The sequence below is a fragment of the Copadichromis virginalis genome, linkage group LG3, assembly GCF_057382275.1.
Source record: "Copadichromis virginalis isolate Kocher_CV1m ecotype Utaka linkage group LG3, C_Virginalis_male_GT1.1, whole genome shotgun sequence".
Lineage (NCBI taxonomy): Eukaryota > Metazoa > Chordata > Actinopteri > Cichliformes > Cichlidae > Copadichromis > Copadichromis virginalis.
The window spans coordinates 575,626-596,844 of NC_140620.1; the positions used below are offsets into that span (position 1 = coordinate 575,626).

General features: G+C 45.2%; 2 protein-coding genes across 3 annotated transcripts; one reads left to right on the top strand and one right to left on the bottom strand.

Moving 5' to 3' along the window:
• The first annotated feature begins 344 nt into the window (after nt 1-344).
• Nucleotides 345-21,077, top strand: LOC146712169 (CST complex subunit CTC1-like). Of its 2 annotated transcripts, none has more exons than XM_085451921.1 (25): nt 345-669; nt 5,117-5,201; nt 5,586-5,685; nt 5,761-5,983; nt 7,041-7,270; nt 7,347-7,476; nt 7,552-7,848; nt 7,929-8,051; nt 8,138-8,367; nt 8,488-8,632; nt 8,706-8,908; nt 8,981-9,150; nt 9,231-9,345; nt 9,489-9,894; nt 10,002-10,091; nt 10,416-10,553; nt 11,567-11,613; nt 11,736-11,821; nt 11,993-12,128; nt 12,406-12,474; nt 12,548-12,710; nt 12,913-12,968; nt 13,075-13,231; nt 13,939-14,059; nt 20,054-21,077. In XM_085451921.1, the coding sequence occupies exons 1-23, from the start codon at nt 484-486 to the stop codon at nt 13,175-13,177; spliced, it is 3,531 nt and encodes a 1,176-aa protein (XP_085308047.1). In that variant the 5' UTR covers nt 345-483; the 3' UTR covers nt 13,178-13,231; nt 13,939-14,059; nt 20,054-21,077. The 2 variants fall into 2 exon arrangements, with proteins under 2 accessions (XP_085308047.1, XP_085308046.1); XM_085451920.1 differs by lacking the exon at nt 20,054-21,077 and adding an exon at nt 14,130-14,298.
• Nucleotides 14,553-19,462, bottom strand: LOC146712170 (E3 ubiquitin-protein ligase TRIM21-like). Its single transcript, XM_085451941.1, has one exon. It carries the CDS (start codon nt 19,406-19,408, stop codon nt 17,705-17,707), a length of 1,704 nt encoding a protein of 567 aa, XP_085308067.1. The 5' UTR covers nt 19,409-19,462; the 3' UTR covers nt 14,553-17,704.
• Nucleotides 21,078-21,219: the final 142 nt, after the last annotated feature.

Genomic DNA, 21,219 nt, shown 5'->3' on the forward strand with positions numbered 1-21,219 from the left:
CGCACGGTGTCATCCTCCTGAAAAGGAAACACCTTGTGGCGTCAGGTGAGCTGCAAAAGGTGCTGTCAGTCACATGACCCTGAGCCTCAGCAGGAAGTCTGACCCCTTCATAATAAAAGCATGTTCTTCACCTGCACTAATCAGGCTGAGAACACGCTGGGCTGGAGTCACGTGATCGACTTGTAGTTCAAACACAGCTGTTTCCTTTCCTGAGTTCTTATCACATCCCCTAAACACATTTCCTCCACCTCACAACGTTTCTAACAAGGAAAAGTGGTTAGGAAAGGAGGTAGGAGACCACTGAGTGTATGTGAACGTGAAGGGCTTTTATTGTGAAATGCAGGGTAGGGAAAAGTTGTTCCGCACATGCGCCGTAGAGATCCTGCGTGAGCAGAGACTAGTCAGTTTAATAAGTTTGATGATTTGTTTAAAATACAGAACAAAAGTAAACAAAGTAGGACGGTAGGGCATCATGGCGGCTTTATGAACGGTAAGAGGCGGGAACACGGGGGCGACGGTCAGAGGGAGGACATCAACAGGAGGAGGACCGGAAGCTGTTTGAAAGCCGTGAGCGGGAGTTTGTCAGCAGGGGGAGAAACCGGCACCCGGAGCGAAGACATGGACCCCCTGCAGGAGCTCCTGGACCGGGTCAAGCCCAGCACCGAGGCGGTGAGTCCCAGTCTGACCCTGTTTGCCCGAACTGAGCGATAAATAACAGTCTACGTACACGCACAGCCCTGCGTACGTAGACTGTCTGCGTCATGACGTAGGCAGAGTTCAGTTCAGTTCATTTTTATTTCAAACATTTCAAACATGTGCCTTCACAATCATTACAAAATATCATTCCAGTATTTGTTTGAAAAGGAGTAGGCTGAAGTATTTACTTATTTGTCCCTACCCCTTCAAGTTTTACCTCTCATTCATTTAATTTTTTTTTGTCTTAAATTAAACAAACAACATATGAAACATATGAAGTAAAACAAAACATAACATACATAAATCAAAAACAAGAAATTAGCAAGCCCCACCACAGTATAGTTTCTTTCATATGAAAAATACAGAATGTGTATATTTGCAGATACACAAGTTATGGAAAAACAACAAACCAAAAAAAAAAAAAAACCCAAAAAAGAACCACAACACCATTACCAGCTACATTACCGTCCTGGGTTAACCCCGTTTTCTTCATTCTTATACTTATTTAAAATTAGGTTTTTATATTTTACTTTAAACTGTTTTCTGTTTTGACTGTCTTTTATTTCTTCTGTTAGACTGTTCCATAATTTAACTCCTGCAATTGACATAGTTCTTAAAGTTGTTCTAGCACTTTGTATTTTTAAATTCCATTTCCCTCTTAAGTTATACCCACCTTCTCTTTCTATGAACAATTTACAGATTTCTTTGGGAAGCAATTTATTTCTGACTTTATACATTATTTGCGCTGTTTTAAGCTTCACCAAGTCTTGGAATTTAATAGCTTGCATTTTGACAAAGAGTGCATTTGTATGGTCCCTGTACCCCACATTATTTATTAATCTAATGGCCCTTTTCTGTATTATAGTTATTGTTTGTGTGTTACTTTTGTATGTGTTTCCCCAGACCTCTACACAGTAGCTCATATATGGCAGTAGTAAAGCACAGTATAAAATGTGCAGTGCTTTCTGATCCAACATATGCTTTGCTTTCCCCAGGACGGCAATGCCCCGTGCCAGTTTCCCCCGAACATAAGTAATGTGTGGCTTCCAACAGAGCTCGTGGTCAATGATCACCCCAAGAAATTTTATTTCATTGACTCTTTCTAAATATACATTGTCAACACATATTTCTACTTCGATGTTTTTCTTTTGGTTTCCAAACAACATGAATTTGGTTTTATCTAGATTCAATGATAATTTATTTATATCAAACCACTTCTTTAATATCGTTAATTCCTGTGTGATCATCCCCAAAACCTGTGGCAACTCCACACCTGCACACAGTATATTTGTGTCATCTGCAAATATTACAAACTTTAAAATCTCCGATACTCTGCAGATATCATTTAAGTACATAATAAACATTTTTGGACCCAGTACTGAACCTTGAGGTACTCCACAAGCTATATCCATCAAATTAGATTTATATTCATTTATTTGTACATATTGTTGCCTATTCCCTACATAGCTTTTTAACCATTCCAAAACCACTCCCCTAAACCCGTACTTTTCCAGTTTTTTTAATAGAATTTCATGATTAACAGTATCAAACGCCTTCTTTAGATCTAAGAAAACTCCGAGCGCATACCTCTTATTATCCATACATTCCGTTATCTTTTCCATTAAATCTATCAGTGCCAAAGCTGTTGATCTGTTGTTTCTGAACCCATACTGACTATCTGTCATTAATTCATATTTTTCCACAAAACTGTCAAATCTTTTTATGAAGAGTTTTTCCAGTATCTTAGAGAACTGGGAGAGTATTGACACTGGTCTATAGTTTGTAAAATGATGTCTTTCACCGGTTTTGTAAATGGGAATAACTTTAGCAACTTTCATTTTTTGTGGAAAAACTCCTTTTTGAAACGACAAGTTGAATATATATTTTAATGGTTTTACGATACCATCAATAACTGTCTTTACCGTTACCATATCAATATCATTCCAGTCTGTACTGGTTTTGTTCTTAAGTCCTCTAACTATGTCATAAATCTCTTTCTCTTCCACTGCTCTTAAAAACATTGAGCTACTATTCCTTTCAATATTTTCACCAGTGTCCCTTTCTATTCCACCAACCTTTATTTCTTCTGCCAGTTTTGGCCCTATGTTTACGAAGAATTCATTAAAGCCATTTACTATCTCCTCCATGTTATTAATACTTCTTGTCCCTTCTATAAAGTACCCAGGGTAATCATTATTCCTTGATTCATTTTTGATTATTCTGTTTAATACATTCCATATATCTCTTGTGTTATCTTTATTGTGTTCTAACCTTTTAATGTAATACTCTCTTTTACAGGATCTCATTATATTAGTTAATTTATTTTTGTAAGTTTTATACTTCATTTCAGTTTCTATTGTTCTCTTTTTTATGAATTCTCGATATAAGGTATTCTTTTTTTTGCTGGCATTTTGTAGTCCTTTTGTCATCCATGGTCTTCCTGCATAGTTGTGTTTCCTATTGATTTCAATTACTGGGCAGTTTTTATCAAGTAATGTGTTAAATGTTCTTAAAAATCCTTCGTAAGCTTTATTAACTTCTGTTTGTTCATATACAATATTCCAATCTTGCTTTAAAAGTTCATTTCTAAGACAATTTAAGGTCTTCTCTGTTCTTATTCTTTTGTAAATAATCTTATGTCCATCGTTGTTCACTTTATAAAAGCATTTATAAGATGCAAAGACTGGTAAATGGTCACTTATATCATTGATTAACAGCCCACTTTTTATCTTTCCTTCTATTATATTTGTAAATATATTATCTAATAGAGTTGCACAATGAGATGTTATTCTGGTCGGTCTTGTTATCAGTGGAAATAAACCGATGCTGTACATGGAATCAATAAATTCTTCTGTACTCTTATTATGATTTGGATTCAATAAGTCAATATTAAAGTCCCCACAAATAAACATTCTTTTCTGATTTATATTTGTAAATAAGTCCTCCATATTATCCTTAAATATCTCAATCTTAGATCCTGGTGTTCTATATATACAACTGACAATTAGGTTTTTCCTTTTTTCTATACTTATTTCCACTGATAAACATTCCATCACTCCATCAATAACAGTTGTCATTCTTCCCATTCTTTTGTACTTTAGGTTTTTATCAATGTAAAGTGCCACCCCACCTCCTTTCTTGTTGATCCTGTCTACATGAAGGAATTCATATCCATTTATTTTAAAGTCTTCTTCTTTTCCAGGAGTTATCCAGGTCTCCGATATGGCTATCACATTGAATGGCTGTTCAAACTGTTATGTAGTCTTTGATGGATTGAAAGTTTGCATATAAGCTTCGACTATTAAAGTGAACCATTGTTATACCCTGTTCTACCTTGAATTCCTTTTTAAGTTGCTCATTTGTATAATAATTGCATTCATTTGTCTTATTGTTAAAGAAATTACAATCAGGATCTATGTTGCTGTCATACATCAATGTCTTATTTTCAATATCTATATGAGTTGTTAGTTGAAAATTGTCAGACATCTGCGTGGGTTGTGCACTTGGACGGTCACATCATATTTAGCACTGCTTTGCATTTATCAGTTATATTTTTCTAGTTCCGTCATCTCTTTGATGACTAGAACCTTAGCCTGCTCTGGTGTTCCATTTAACTTAATGAATATTTTACAGTCTGACGTCCAAGTTGACTGTATTTTCTTCTGTTTTCTTAATATTCTTGCTTGTCTTGCAATGTCTGCATTTTTCTTGATTAGGTGTTCATTTAAATAAACATTTGTACCTTTTAGCTTTCTTCCTTGCTTGAGCAGTTCTTTTTTCTGTTTTCTATTAACAAAATGAATGATAATGGCAGGAAGAGGATGGCATCCCTCAATATTTTTACTGTCCATTTTGATACCTTTGCTTTTAAAGAAGGCCATTACCTGCTCTTCCAAAGAGCGTAGCTCTTGCTCGGGTGGCTCCCCTCTCTCTGATGCTGCTACCCGTGCGTATGTCTGATGCTTGGTTTCCAGTCCTGTCACTATCACATCATTTACTCTTGAATATTGTTCCAGATCTGACACCCGTCCTTCCAGCATAGCAATCTTCTTGTCCTTTTCCTCGCTCTGCCTTCTTAGTTCTTTAATATCATCCATTAAATTGAGTATCAGATTTTGTTGTTTTGAAATTGTTGTTATTTCTTCAGACATAAAGTTTAGGGATTTCTTTATGTCCTCCAGTTCCTCCTCATTAACGTTGCTCCTCTTAGGCGGCATCTTAACGGCGTTAAGGCCCGCTGGTTGCGAAGCACCCTTGAGGGTTGCCGAAACCCGGCCTGTCCTGGCAATTAAGAGCAGCAGCCGATCGCTGTTTCGAGCTAATTCTATAGCAGAAATCCACACAGAAAAGAGAATATAAGGATGTGAGCCTGTTTTACATTTATTATTGTGACCTCCGACCTGCTGCTTTGTTTCTTTAGGAGTCCCTGTGGTTAAAGAGCATCTTCACCTCCATCTCTGAACACCTGAGTCCTGTGGTGTGTAGCTCCGCCCCCTCGCAGACAGGTGAGTTCCTGTTTGTTTGAAACAGCTGGCTGATAAATCAGCTGTACTTTAAATCCTTAATGACGATGTCCATGTCTTTTATGAAACCAAATACTATTTAAACCATTATTTAAACAGTGAAAGCAGGGCTCACCTGCCCTCACAGGTGTCATCAGAGCAGTCCAGTGTGTAGATGTGAGTGTGGTTCAAAGGTCAGAGCCATGAAGGTGACCGACTGTCAGTGAGGAACAGGGAGGACTAAGAGTCTGAGGATGAAGAGCAGCTGCTTCCTCAGGTGGTCCCACCTGTTGACACACCAGCTCTGGTGTCCACTTCAGGTGTTCTCAGTGGGCGGGGCTTCAGTTGTTTATGTTTGTGTTTACCCTTTAAACTTTGTTTTCCCAGGTAACCACGGTGACCTCAGCCTCTTCGATCTGAGCATGTGTGCGGTGCAGGTGATCCAGCAGCAGATGTGTGTGGCCCACAGCTTACCTGTCAGCTACAGGTAACGCCCGCTGACATCATCGCTGTCGCAGGTCACGTGACCTGGCCTTACCGCTGTCCTCCCGTCTGTCCGCAGGCTGCTGTCCGTCTCCCAGCTCGTCTCCCAGCAGCACCTGGCCTGCGTCAGCAACCTGTCCTGGAGCACCAATCAGCAGAGAGCCTGGGCCAGGGAGGCGGAGCTCGCCGTGCCGGGTCAGAGGGCGCTGCCGAGGGTCAACCTGCTGCTGATTGGCTGTCTGAGAGAAGGCCCTGACGGAGAGTACAGGCTGACGGACGCCAGCGGCAGCGTCATGTGTGAGGTGAGTCAGAGGGGGAGGAGCCTAACCTTAACCCATGGTCCATCAGCTGGTTAGTTCTCAGGAGCTTCTTCACAGCAGCGTCACTAAACCGGATCTGGTCAGAACTGATGGTAACGAGGTCACAACAAACTGCAGGTGTTCATGTGCAGCGTGAATGAAATCGAATTCCTCTTTAATTCAGCTCATTCTCTGTGCAGGGACACAAGTGCTGATAGAGTCTGGTCATCACACGCTTCTCTGCTGATGTTTACATCAGCATGAAACAAGCAAACAAGCTCAACAGCTGACTTTCATTTCTGTAACTCAGAAACATCAGGACTTGTTAAATGTGAGCTGTGTTTATATGGATTCACTTAGCTGATCGATAAGTAAGGATGTAAAGACAGAGTCTGTCAGCAAGTGAGTAACTGTGCTGGCACAGACGTGATGACAGCAGAGCTTTATAAAGATGTGGAGCCTCCTCCTCACATAAAGTATACAGATAGCATCACCTGCAGTAACCTGACAGATTACAGTCAGACAGCTGCAGCAGGCTCAGTGTGGTCCTAGCATCACCGCACGGATTAATGACTCACAGTACTTGAAATGTGCAATTCCCTTGTGTTCTTATTGCTATTTATTCTATTCTTCCCTTTTCTATACTCTGTATTTGTATATGTGTATATTTCTGCTCACCTTCTGTAACTTCTGTCAGTGCTGGGCTGTTGGAAACCGAATTTCCTGGAGGAACGCAGCCGAGGGATCAATAAAGTTTCATCTGATCTGATCTAATCTAATCTAATGTAATCTAATCTAATCTAATGTAATCTGATCTGATCTAATCTGATCTAATCTAATCTAATCTAATGTAATCTGATCTGATCTAATCTGATCTGATCTAATCTGATCTGATCTGATCTAATCTAATCTAATCTGATCTACTGCAGCTATAAAACAAACGGCATCACTGCAGATCAGAGCTGATGAAGCTGTCATCATCAGTACAGGCTTCCAGCATCCACCCAGGACACACTCCGCCACTCTCTCACCCGCGTCTCTCTCTCTCTCCCTCATCCAGTGCCTGTCTCTCTCGCCCCGGTGGCTCGATCGTCCTGTTTTCCTCCCTCACTGGAACTACATCCCCCACAATGCATCGGGCCAGGAAGAGGCCGCAGGCTTCTTGGAGCTGATTGGCTCCCCTGTCCTGTTGTGTCCTGGTGCTGAGCAGGGATTGGCTGCTGCTCCTGGAAGGGTGGAGCTAAGCGGAGCGGTGGGAGTCGGAGAGGCCGGCAGGCTGCTGAGGCACAGGTGGGTCACATGACCTCTGAACTGCAGCAGAGTTTCTGAGCAGTGTGTGTGTGACAGATGTGTGTGTGTGCTCCAGGGTCAAAGGTCAGCGGCTGAGCGTGTTCGGAGAGGTGGGCTCAGTCTGCCCTCTGCTGGCCGTGGCAGGAACGACCTTCTTTTGCTTCACGCTGACGGATGAGTCGCGCTCGCTGCCCGTGCTCGTACAGGTACCAGCTCTCTGAGGATGATGATGGTGAGGAGGGACGATGAAGCTCAGTGTGTGTGTGTGTGTGTGTGTGCAGGACAGCAGCCGGCTCAGCTGGATCCAGCGTGTGTGTGTCGGGCAGAGCGTGTGTGTGACAGCTCTACGTGTGTGTGCGCTACGAGGCTGGAGAGGAAACAACATCCTGTGTGTGACGAAGCGCTCCGAGCTGCACGCCGACTACACGCACACACAGGAACACACACAGGAACACACACACTCTGAGTCCCTGCTGTCACAGCCTGCTGAGGACGACTGTGAGGAGGCGGAGCATGAGGAGGTGGAGCTGGACCAATCAGCTGTGAGGATAAAGCAATCCAAAGTCATCAGCTACCAGGTGAGAGTGCTGTGAGCTCTGATTGGCTACCACAGGTTTGTACCTGTGTGCTGATTACTAAGCCTCCTCTGCTGTGATAGGGCACGGTGACTGAGGTTGTGAGTGAGGGGGCGGGGCTCTACGTGCTGGATGGGAAGGTGGGTCTGTGCGTGGCCTATCAGCCGGCGGCGAAGAGGAGGCTGAGGGCGGGAGACAGAGTGGAGGTGAGTCACATGATGTGACATCATCATGCCCGTTTGTGTTCGTGGCAGCCACGACTAATAAAGTTTGATGGTTCCTCCCCCTGCAGTTGCATCACGCCCACTTCCTGTACCGGCCCTGCCCGGACTTCCCTCCCAGCATGCTTTGCACCTGCCTGCGCTCCAGCCTGAGGGTGACGGCCTTCAGCAGGGCGGGAGGCTCGCCACCCGACAACCGCTGCCCGGGAGATGGGGCGTTACCACGGTTACTGCTGCAGAGAAACACAGATGTGTCCGATTACCTGTGGACCTGTCACCTAAGCTCGCAGCTGGCACACAGGTGAGGCTCCACCCACCACCACCTGTCCACAGTCAGAGACAGCAGAGCCTAACCTTTGTCCTCCTGTCCTCCGCTGGCTCTGGCTTGTTTCCTGGTCCTGGTTCTGGTCTTGGTCCTCAGTCTGGTCCAAGGTGTGTGGAGGCAGCAGTGTGTGTGCTTGCTGTCCTGGAGGCTGATGGAGACTCTGAGCAGAGCTGGAGGACGAGGACGCAGAGACATCTACGCTGAGATGCTGGACGAGCCTCACACCTGTCCTGTGACGCAGGTAGGTCCCACTCTCACCTGTCTTCCTTACAGGTGAGTGTGGAGCATGCTCAGTGTGCTCTGTGTCCCTGCAGTACAGCGTGTCCTCGGCGGTCCGGCAGTACCTCGGTGTGTCGGAGCTCCTGGAGTCCCTGCAGACTGGCTGCTGGTCTTCGGCCCCTCTGAGCTCTCTGCTGCCCCCTGATGGCTCCAACCTGACCTCCGCCCAGATCAACGGGTTCCTGTCCTGGTCTTGCAGGACTCTGTCCTCCGAGCCTCGGGGTGGAGACGCTGTCAGGTAAGGTGACAGCAGCTCCCACATGAAGTCGTGTGATTACGTACCAATGGTTTTTGCCGGTTTGTGTGTCAGGCAGCGCCCCCTGCTGCTGGTCGGCGTGCTGGAGCTGCCGTCACAGACGTCTGAGTTCAAACACTCGATGCAGCTCAGAGACGCCGCGGGAGCTGCAGCCTGCGTGCTGACGGAGAGCAGCGAGGAGGAGGAGGGAGCGCAGAGGGCGGTCTTTAACAGCGCCTGGATCGGTACAATGCACGCACACAGACACACACACACAGGGACACACAGCTTTATTCTTTAATGTGTGTGTGTGTGTGTGCTGCAGGTTGTCTGGTGGGTGTGGTGCAGTTCACCATGGTGACAGAGAGATTCCTCCAATCAGATTTCCCCTCCTACCAACACCTGGACCAGGACAGGTTCATCACACACAAACACTGCAGGTACACACACACACAACCTGCAGCATGCTGACTGCTCATTGGTCCATTCTGTGATGTAAGAGGGCGTCTGATTGGTTCAGGGTGTGAGCTTCCTTCCTGGTTGTAAACATTATGAGTTAAATAAAGCTGGGTTCAATTCACAGGGTTTACCTGCAGTTCTCTCTGGACCACCTGCACATCCTGAGTCCATCTGTTGCCATGGAGACACACCTGAGACACAAGGGGGAGGAGCCAGGAGGGGATGTCACTGCCAGGAAGCAGACAGTAGAAGAAGAAGAAGAGACTGCTGGGAGTAAGAGGAGGAGAAGAGAAGAAGAAGAAGCCAACTCCGGCAACCCCTGGCCCTGTGTCTCCATGGTGATCAGGGTGGAGCAGAAGGAGGGTGTGTCCTGGAGGAATACAGGGGCGGAGGCAGAGGATCAGGAGGCAGGGCTGAGACTGTGCTTCTCAGTGAAAGCTGCTGTGATTGGTCCAGTGGTCAGCTGGAGGCGGGACCCAAAGAATGAGCCAATGACAGAGAAAGAAAGTGAACAAAAGCAGGAGAGAAAGGTGAGAGACGCACCTGTGTGTGTTTACCTGAGCTCACCTGGATACACAGTTACGTGTGTGTGTGTGTGTGTGTGTGTGTGTGTGTGTGTGTGTGTGTGTGTGTGCAGGTGGTGCTGGCGTTCTCAGGTGTGTGTACGCGGTGGTTTCCTGTCCTCCAGCCTGGATGTTTCTACAGACTCATCGCCGCTAACACTCAGGTATCAACCCAGCTTTGATGATGTCACTAAGGGGCGTGGTCAGAGGTTGGCCTCATCGGTCTCTGCTCTCTGATATTAGTACACATGAACACGTTTTTCAGCTTTAACTGTAGTTGTTCACACACTGAGGTTAATTATGGAGTTCCACAGGGTTCAATGCTTGGACCAGTTCTGTTTACATTATACATGCTTCCCTTAGGCAGCATCATCAAAACACAGCTTACATTTTTACTGCTATGCAGATGACTCCCACCATTCCTGTTTGTGGGGAGTTGATCTGACCTGAATCCTTGCAGCTGATTGGCCCATGTGTCTGTCAATCAGGATCCCAGTGTTCTGATTGGCTGTGGAGTTTCTGAGCGCAGTGGGGTGGATCTCCACGCTGAGTCGACCCTACAAGTCAGACGTGGTTGGAGATTCCACACTCTGACACGCCCACTGCTGCTGCCCACCTGCAGACAGGTAACACTCGGTTTGCTCCCCGTCTTCCTCCAGGACCCTTAAACTTTTTTTATAGAGATTGACAGACCATGTCACTTTCACGCATTGCATTGTGGGTACAAGTGGCAACAAATCAAAACACTGCATTAAGCGCTAGCATTTCCAGCACTTTGGGGTCCTTCGGGACTAAGTAAAGAATACAAATACAGGCCATTTACCGTTTATTTAGCTGTTGTTAAATATTTTATCTCCTGTACAGGCCAACACAATCTGTTTGTTGTTTCAGGTTGTAGTGTTACACAACATTTTCAGATCTAATATAAATAAAATGAGTGTTTCGTAATTCATTCAATTTATTGTCTTTATTTATAACTGGCATCATTGTTTCATTCTATTATAGAATCTTACAAGAAAGAGGCAACATTGTAAAAATCCATCATTATTAGCTGCTTCCTGAAAAACAAATCAACAATGCAAAGAAAAAAAACTTTGCTAACAACAAACTGGAAAACAGTTATTCATCACTTGCTTGCTTCAGTACAACCCTTGGGCACATATATGCGGGACATTTCGTGGCTGTTTCGATATCGCTCTCTCTCTTAACCAATCAGATCTGGCTGTGGTAGCAGCTTTAAACTCGGTATGACCCAGGCTGATAGAGGGGCCAGTCTGGATCACATTCCTGCATTTTGTTTCTGGTTTTCCTACAAAACACAACAAAGATTAGCCCGCAAAGCCACAGTGAACAAAGCAGCATAGCAACGAATTCAATTCAAATCAATATAAGACTTATTTGTAACCTACATCATCAATCATGTTGTGATAAATTACGTAATAACTCCAACAGAAGACTTAATAATACAACACAGTTAATAATACAGCAGCTTCTTGCCATTTTTGTGTTTCTTTTTATTACTGTGTGACTGTTTTCGTGTGAAAGCCTGCGTGCGCTAGTACCGCTTGCCACTCGTTCCCACAATCCTTTGCGGTTTTACCCCTGAATGACGTCATATTTTTAATGTCTGTGTTTTCAGGCCGTCCCACCCGCAGTCTTGTCCGTCTCAGAGGTCTTAGACTGCAGGTAAACTGCTCGTCCCTCACTGAGTCGCCCCCTGTGGCCATCTGAGGAACTGCAGCTGCAGCCTGCTTTAAACTCTTACTGGTGTGTGTGTGTGTGTGTGTGTGTGTGTGTGTGTGTTTCAGCTCAGAGCTGGTGTGTTTTCAGGGTGTGGTGTCTGAAAGGATCAGTGTGAACAACAGGACCGCCCACTCTGGACACACACACTCAGGTACAAACACACAGGTGGTTTGTGTATCAGGCTTTTCTGCTGTGAAGTTGTAACATGGGGGTCTATGGAGGCGACTCACTGCTGCCTCTGCTGGACACTAGAGGAACTGCAGGCATCAGTGCTTCAGGTCTGAGTCTCAGGTCTGACTGTTAGCTGAATGTGTGTGTGCAGGTGTGCGTCTCACTCTTTGTGACCAAGCTGGGAGGAGTCTGCAGGTGTACCTGGACTTAAGCCACACCCCCTACCCACCTGGCCTGTTGCCGGGTAACACTCTGCTGTTGTCTGGTTTCCAGAGGAGGCTGTCCAGGTGAGACACACATAGACAGGCTTATAAATGTTTGGACTCTTTATTTGGACTCATTTCCAACAATGTCAGCCCCAATAAAGTTCTGGATCATCTTGCATCAATAGGCTGCTGGTTTTCTTTACTGGTTTCAGGCGTTACCAGTAAAATAGTTGTTTGATCATCTGGAAATGTACCCAGATTTATTTATTTAGACAGAGATCTTGACCCCCCCAATGTTCAATACAAAGTCACGCCCATGGTTACGTACCTGTGCGGTTTACCTGTGTGTGTGTTTCAGGACAGGAAGTGTGTACTGCACGTACTTACCTGTCAGCTCCATAACTGTGGTCTCCCTGGGAGACACCAGGTAAGTTTACAGGTAAAGTCTGGTTCACGTGTTTGTCGTGCTGTTGTTTATTTGTTTGTTTGGTTTCTATCAGCTCGGCCCAGCCTCCTCCTCCTGCTCCCATCATGCACCTGGGTGAGTGGGCTCTGAGCAGCAAGCAGAGGGGCGCTGTGGGACAGGTCAAAGGTCACGTGGTGTGTTTCCTGTTCCTGCAACTGCAGTGGAGCTGCTCGCTGTGTGGCAGCGTGTACACACAGGTACTGCATAAAATACACACAGTGTGTACAGGATGTGTTTAGTGTCAGTTTCTCGGGTGCAGTGAAAGTACTCAGAGTGCTTCATGTGTTGTTAGCGTGTTGGTGGCGTGTTAGTGTTGGTGCAGTAAGTAAAGTGTCGTTTTGGAGGAAACTGCTCACGATTTCAGGTGTGTGTGTTTACCTGTTGCTCTCTCTCTCTCAGGGCTGCAGCAGCTCTCAGTGTCACTCGACCTCGTCAGTGTTTCAGTCCAAAGCAAAGTAAGAGCAGCTTCCTGTTGAGCTCACCTGCTGATACGTGTTAATCACCTGGATGAGTCAGGTGACAGTCACATGATCAAACCATGTGGCTCTGCTCTTCCATCAGGCTGGTGATCGATGACGGGACAGGTGAGGCTCACGTCTGGTTCTCAGCTGCTCTGGTTCGTGCTCTGCTGGGATTGGCTGATGCTCAGTGGGAGGGGCTTTAGAGAGCACTCGGGGTCAGAGGTCACATCAGAGTCTTCCCTCGTGGGCAGAGCCAGGTCAGTAGCACCTGTCAGGTGTATATGTTTACCTGTCACAGGTGAGTCACGTGCTCATCGTCGTCTTTAAACTTTATTTTGTCTTTAAAATTTAAGATGAGGCTTTAACTGTGAAAGGGCACATCCTGTTTGCATCCTGGTAACAGCTCCATCTGCTCACACCTTACTGCTGAACTGGTTTGGGGGCGTGGCCACTTCCACCTTTAAAAGTCTGTAGGTGTGACGGACCCACGCTGGGCTCACGTGAACAGGAGGGAGGGGCCTTACAGCCGTGTGTTTCAGCGAGACTCAGTTTGTGCCCCTGACTCCACCCACTCGACCTGATGAAGCAGCAGGTGGTGTAGTTCTGAGGGTAATCAGGGCTGACTGTGAATGCCACACCTCCCACATGGAGGGTGGAGACCACAGGGGAGGGGCAGGACAGCGAGAGGCATTTAGGACTCGGGTCACACCAGGAGAACCCACAGGGCCCCTCCACCCACAGGTGGAGCTGTGTTAAAAGACCCTGCAGACTGAAACGTCCTGTGGTCAGAGGAGGTGAAACGAGAAGAAGATGCAGCTACAACCCAAAGAACAGCGTCCACACAGTGAAGCACGGTGGGGACGCTGTGGGGGGGCCACCACAGAGAGAAACAGGCGTCCTGCAGGACGTTTCCACAGGGCCGAGCCGTGAGTCTGCAGAGACATAACCTCTGTGTCTGTCTCAGGTGTGTGACGGGGACGCTGACGACTTCCTCCTCCACTTCCTGTTGTGTCTGTGCAGCAGCGATGTCATGATTCGGCCGCTCAGCCTCACCTGCAGGAAACGCACCAACCAGAGACCAGAAGGTAACCCCACCCTCACACACCACCCTCACCACCCTGACTGCAACCTTCAGAGTGTGTGTGTGTGTTTCAGAGGTGAGGAGGTTCACTCGAGGAGACAGAGAGTTCCTGACCAGACTGGCTCCTCCCCTTCAGCTCACCTGTCTGCACCTCCACCCTGACTGAGCTCCACCTGCTTCGTTCTGACTTCATCTGTTCTACGTGTTCGTACAAATAAAACTTTATAGTTCCTCCTCCTGTCACACGGTATCTCACCTTCACTGACGCTGGTGATCAGGGTCAGAGGTCACACGAAGCTCTCTGGGTTTAACAGGTCATGTGACCCTTCTACAGGAAGTGATCCCTGTGAGTGGCGCCCACATCGGAGACGTTCTCAGATGGTGATTCATGAAACCTAATTGGTAAAACTAAACACTGAACGTGTTTCGGTTTGTTTACAGAGGTCAGACGGTGAAAGCTTCAGCCTGACCAGGAAAGAATCAGTCCTCTTTAAATCACACTTACTTTAAATGAATTCCTCCTCACCTTCATGTGTTTTGTATTATTGCATCTTATACTGAAAGAGTTCATCCATCGACACATTTGAATCCTGCAACATTTCACCGTGTCAGTTTGTCATGAATTGGACTATTTTAGGATTTCAGTTCATCTTTCCAATAAAGCTGGCAGCTCTGAAACAGCTGTTCTCTCTGAGGCTGTTTTGCATGTAAATAAAAGTGAAATAATTAAATGTTCTGTGAACAGACCGTCCAGTGGAGCTCCTCAGGGCTCTGTGCTTTCACCACTTTGTTTTCTATGCTAATGAGTGTCAGAGCACGTCAGCATCAGTCCTTCAACATGGTCACAGCCTCTGATGAAGGTGTTCAAATGTGGCTTTTAATCCAGGTTTACACTTAAACAGTCTCCATGAAACGGGCCTCTGCCCTCATTCATCCTGGAGATCACTCGTCTAAACCAACCAACATAAAGAACGTGATGTTTTCAAAGCGAACACGTACACACAGTTGTTATGGAGACGATTAAATGTAGGAGCGATGATTCGTGAAATCCTACATGTGTGTTCTAACATGCTTTAATGATGGCACGAGCTGACAATGAATAACATAAAGTTAATAGTTAATCTGCAACAAAACTTTTTCACCGCTTCAGTTTTTGGTCTTTTCCACATACGGTTGTTGTTGTCATGGAAACAGAAACCAATCGGGCCTTGGATGGACGTCGGGAGTTCTTAACAGCAGCTCGTTGTTCATTCTGATGTTGTTTTTTAATTATATTTTATATTTAATATCATATATTGGCCTTTTTCAGCTTTATCTGAAGGGCCACAGGTCAGACTCCAGCTGGGCCTGCCGCTCTCAGCCTCACTCTGAGGAAGCCCACAGTCTGTCACAGTGGAAACTACACCGGGGGACCCCATCCTTGGGGTGGACCCATTTTTGTTGTAGCGTGTTTTGGGGTTTAAAAGCCACAGAGACGCGGTGCTTAGAAAAAATGCATTTCAGCTGTGCTGATGCTCCTGACACGTTGGAACGTTGGGTTGTGTTGCGTGGTTGAGAGGAGGCGGCAAAACACCTAGCAGGCTAGTCGGAAGAACACACACCCACGCTGGTATCGGTAATCCACGGTGGTTCTTTAATACGCCTTCTTCAACAACCATATAAAAGCCCGGCTGAACGGCTGCGGCTCAACAACATAACGCCCAGCGTTCATACAACCCAAGCGTTGCAAACAAAACAAGAAGAAAACGTAAATCCGTCCCTCGTTAAGCAGAAGCGTGCAGGCACGTGTCCTCATAATCCCAGAGAGAGAGCAGCGGCACAAACTGATGACACCATCAACCCTCGACTTGGGTGTCTTAAAGGGACACCGCACCATAGTGGCTGTCACAACGTATAAGACTGGGGAAACCTGCTTTCAGCTGGACCTGAAAAACACTATGTCCAGATAAACACAATCAACTTTTGGAGAAAAATAAAAGATTCTTCATCAGACTAACAACTAAAAACATGACACTTACCTTAACAGTATGGGCTACATCAAATATATTCAAGACCGACAACAACACTTCTCACTGCTGCTAATTTTAACAAAACAAAAAGTAGAAAAAGGCAATTCACCAAGTCTTGAAAAGTAAAACTGAAAAATAGAAACACAGAATAAAACATCCATCCAGATCTTTACCACCAACAACATAAAATCTATCTTGATTAAATGGCCAAATTCTCCAATAAATGAGCAATAATAAAGTAAGAAAAAATAAGACATTCAATTTATGGACGCTCAAATTAACAGAGCGACATTAAACGCACCTCATTGCCTGCCGTAGCGTTCTTCGCAGCTGCACTTCACCTCAAAGGTCGGTTAATACATCGGATTGAACTTAACCAAAGTCCAATTAAAGGAAAATAAATGTTTCTAACAAATACAATGAAGAAGATTAAAATAATTCACTGTCAGTTACTGTCGCTGTGAGTTTGACCAGGTCAGCTGCTTCATTTGGTTCTGCCTAAAGTTCTCTCAGTGATCCAGTGTTTATATGATAAGATACGTGTTTAATGCAGAGAGTTGGAATTACAAGTTGGTAAGAAGCTTTTTAACAAAGGTTTGATTTAAGCTTTAAGTTCAAAGGTGAAAGAAATTTCACGTTTGATGAAGGAAGATCAAGGCCAACAAGGACATAGGTCAAAGGTCAAAATAAGGTGAGAAAATATAATAGATATATATAATCAATCAATAAGGTGAAAATATCAGATAAAAGGGTTTTTTTGTTATAAGGAATAAAGAGGTCAAAGGTCAAAACAAGAGACACTGGTAGAGACCTCAAATCATTGTTACTGAAGAAGGAGGAGTTCTTTAACAGTACGACATTGATAGAGTTTGTTTGTGTGTTTGAGAGTTCAGACTGGAAGGGAGCGCACAATCGTGTGTGTGTCTGCAGCTGTTGTGTTGTTGCTGCATCGTTGCCTCAGGGGGAAAGTTGTGTGTGTGTTATGCAGACTAGCAGAGACTGCAGCTGTCAGCAGCCACACACACTTTCTATTCTTCAAATCAAATCACAGTGAAACATGTTCACTGACAGCTCAGCTTCAGCATCGTCTTCATGCTGTGACTGCAGCCGTTCAACTCTGTTTGTCTTTAACCCAAATCATCACAACATGCAAATATAATCATCAAAATGATGTGACTGGAAGGATGCAGCAGTCTGTGCTCCACCTTTCTCCTCCACACCTGCAGGTGGAGAACATGGATGCATGAATCTCTACAGAGTTCTTTGAATATTATCCGTCTCATCAGTTTTCAGTGAACAAAACTCCTCACAGAGCCAAAATAAGCAGTTTGTATCCAACATAACTCAGCTGGACTCTGATGCTCCGTATAACAGCCACACATGAGTCTGGATTCACTCAAAGCATTGAACAAACTTTATTGGAAATGAAGCTTTTGGACATTTGTTCTCTGATATTTGCTCTTCAGCTCGAGTCTCCATCAGTGGGAACATTTCCTGATTCAACTTTTCTTCTGTTCAAATCAAATTCCATGAGAATCAAAGTGTGAATCAGAGTCCTGATGATCAGATTCTATAGAAACATGGAGACTGTAGAGGATTTACACTCAATATGTTCATTTGTTCCCTTCAAGAAAAATCAATCATTCATCCAATAAAATCAGTCGTTGATCAGTTTGATTGACAGGACAGATGATCAGAGGTGCAGAGTTTTTACCTCCATAATTAGGACAGGGACAGAAGAATGGGTGGAGTCTGTGAGTGAAGGAGCAGCCAGTAAAGGAGTAGATCAGAGCTGCAGCACCTACATCATAAAAGGAGACCAGACCCTCCTCATAATCCACAAACACCCCCACCTTCTCAGGACCAGGATGAAGACAGAGACAGACTGGAGAGTCAGCATTAGCTTCGTACTCATTTCCATTTCTCAGCCACACAGTCCAGAAACCATCCTGAGGACTCAGTGTGATGTTTCCCTTCCTGTTGATCGACTCTGTGGCCACTCCTAAAATCCACTCAGTCTGTCCTTTAACCTGAACCTCAAAGTAAAATCTGCCTGAAGAGAAACTCTGCTCTCCTAAAACACAAGGACACAGAGAAAATCTCTCTGGGTTGTTTGGAAGATTCTTCCTCACATCACTATGATAAACTTGTTTTCCATCATCAGACAGGATGAGAGCAGGATTTGCTGTATCAGGATCCAGAGTCACATCCACCTCATGCTGCTGCACCCTCTGCAGCTCAGCCTCAAACAGCTTCTTCTTCATGGGTTTCCAGACTGTCTCCTCCAGCTGAGCCACAGCTCTCCCCACAGTCCCCTCATATGATGGTGGATGAACTCTGACCTCTGTCCAGTCCTTGCTGGGTGGAGCAGCTTTCAGGGAGGAGAAGCTTTGGAGGAGGTGGAGGTGGTCTTCAGAGCGTGAGAGCTGCTCCACCTCAGAGCTTCTCTCCATCAGCTCAGAGATTTCCTGTTCCAGATCTTTGATGAGACCTTCAGCCTGTTTCTCTGTAGCTTCCTGTTTGTCTTCGATCTCCTTCATGAGCTCCTTCAGGCGTCTCTCAACAGACTCCATCAGAGCCGTGAGGACCTGAACACCTTCTGCTTTCTGTCTGTCTGCAGCATCTTTACTCATCTTCACCGACTCTGTGATCTCCTGAATCTTCAGTCGTCTCTTCTGGATCATCTGCTGAATCTCAGCCTCTGTCTTCTCCAGCTCTGCCTTCTTTCCTTCATATTCTTCTCTCAGAGGAACAAACTCGTGGTTCTTGTGGTCTAAAACAGGGCAGAGCATGCAGACACATGTCTGGTCGGTCTTACAGAACAGCTCCAGGAGTTTATCGTGCTTCGTGCACATCCTGCCTTCCAGGTTCTCCACAGCATCAACCAGCTGATGTCTTTTCAGACCTTTCAGTGTCAGATGAGGCTCCAGGTGAGTCTGACAGTAGGAGGTCTGACACACCAGGCAGGACTTCAGGGCCTTCAGTCTGGTTCCAGTGCAGACGTCACAGGGAACTTCTCCTGGTTTGGCAGCTTGTTGCTCTGAGCTGCTGCTGCTGGCTTTCTGCTCAGCTTCACGTCTGAACTGAGCAACCATCTCAGAGATGAAGGTGTTGACCCTCAGCTGAGGTCGAGTGTAGAAAGTCTCTTTACACATGGGACACTGACAGCTCTGATTCATGTCCCAGTGCTGACTGATGCAGGTTTTGCAGAAGTTGTGTCCACATGGTGTAGAGACTGGATCAGTGAACACATCCAGACAGATGGAGCACAGAAACTGATCTTCAGATCGCAGATTGCTGGCAGCAGACATGTCTGCACTCTGAGGGAGAAAGAAGAGAAACATTTGATTCAAAATTCACTTTAAATTTCATTTTACAAAGAGAGAAACAAGCGTCAGTAGTCTGAGGAGCTTGGAGAGAAAAGCGTCTGGACTTCTTTGAGTTTCTTGAAGACGTTTCATCAGAGAAGCTTCTTCAGCTCTCAGAGTAACTGGTGGAGACCCAGCAACACACTCAGACACAAACTGGTTCATCCAAACACAAACCTAACATCGTAGTGTCTGCTGTACAGTGCAGCGTCCAGATGGACAGGATCAACGTTTGGGGATGAAGATAAATACAGTCGTTACAAAGAAGTGAAATTGTTTCTCTGTTTTACAGAAGGTCCAAGATTCATCCAGATCATTTGTATACTTGAATAAATCAGTTTGTTGGATATTTTCCATCAATCACTGTGAAGTAAACTTCGACCTTGTTGGTGACTGAATACTTCTTATTGTACGTCCAGATCAACGAGCCATTAATATTAAACAGTGACTGTTCCAGTAGAGCTGACAGTGAGGAGGACGATGAATCACAAACCTCAGAAATGTGTTATTAACTGTTGATCCAGTATTTTAATGGCATTGATGAGAACATGTTTATTCAGAGGTGTCTGTATATTTGGTCCATTTGTGCGTCAGTAAAAACTGTCCTGTTTTCTCTCACAGATACTGGAACATCCTCACAAACTCAGGATGTGGAAGAAGATGAACTTTTCCAGTCACTCGCTGGGATACATCATTCATGTTATTCTGGATCCTCAGAAAACATTGATTTATTTTTGTGTTTCACATATTTGTTTGTCCAAATCAAAGATTGATGTTAGTAGAGAAGAAGCCACCATGATAAAGCCTGTGTGTGAAAACGAGATCAGTGGATTTGATCAGAATCCCATTTAAGGAGGAATTCTGTCCTCCAGTTTGTTTAAATAAGCTTTGGGATTAAACAGCATCATCTATGTTTGTGTCTGATGACATGTTTGATCCAGGTCAGCTTGAATATCACAGCTGATGTGTGGAACTCTGACATGTTTAAAGCCTGATTATCAGGATGATTCAAACACATCTGTCTAAATAATGAGATTCATGTTTCCACGCAAAGTTATAAAGTGCAGCATCGACTGTTTTCTGAATGATTGAGGATCATCTGTGACTCTTACAGGATACACTAAGTCAGATAATCTTTGTAAAATGTGTGAATGACTTTTTGAAGTACTGACCAAAATCTGCTGGTTTACAGTGTCAAAGGCTTTATATCAATAAAGAATAAATAGGTGTTTTCACGTCTGTAATCCTTATGATCAATCAGATCCAGAATCAATCTAAGAGGAACAGGAAGTGATGAATAACCAGGAAGTGTGGAGTCAGTCTGAAGTCCAGAGCACAGCCTGAGTCCACAGTCCTGAGCAGAGCCACAGTGAGACTGAAGCAGCAGCTCGATGCTCCTACAGTGGATCTGTGGTTACATGAGCAGATTTCTATGGATCCAGTGTGACTGTGATGAGTCCTGATGAAGTGAACAGAGTGAAGATTTGTGTAGAAGCAGGAAGTGTGATCAGCTGCACTCACCACTGTTGCTGAGAGGAACCTGATGGACTCCAGTGAATCTTCTTTTAGAGACAAACAGGACTCGACTGCAGCTCTGCTGCTGCTCTCTCACACTTTCACTTCTGCAAAATGACGTTGGGCTTCTTGTTTTTCAGGTGTTGCTCCGCCTCTTCTTGCCTCTCCCTTTACAGGAATCAGCCGGTCTGTACTCAGTGACTGTGTGCAGCGGGTGGGAGGAGTGAGGAGTGGTGTGTGGGTTCACACAGTAATGATGGCCTCAGGTGATC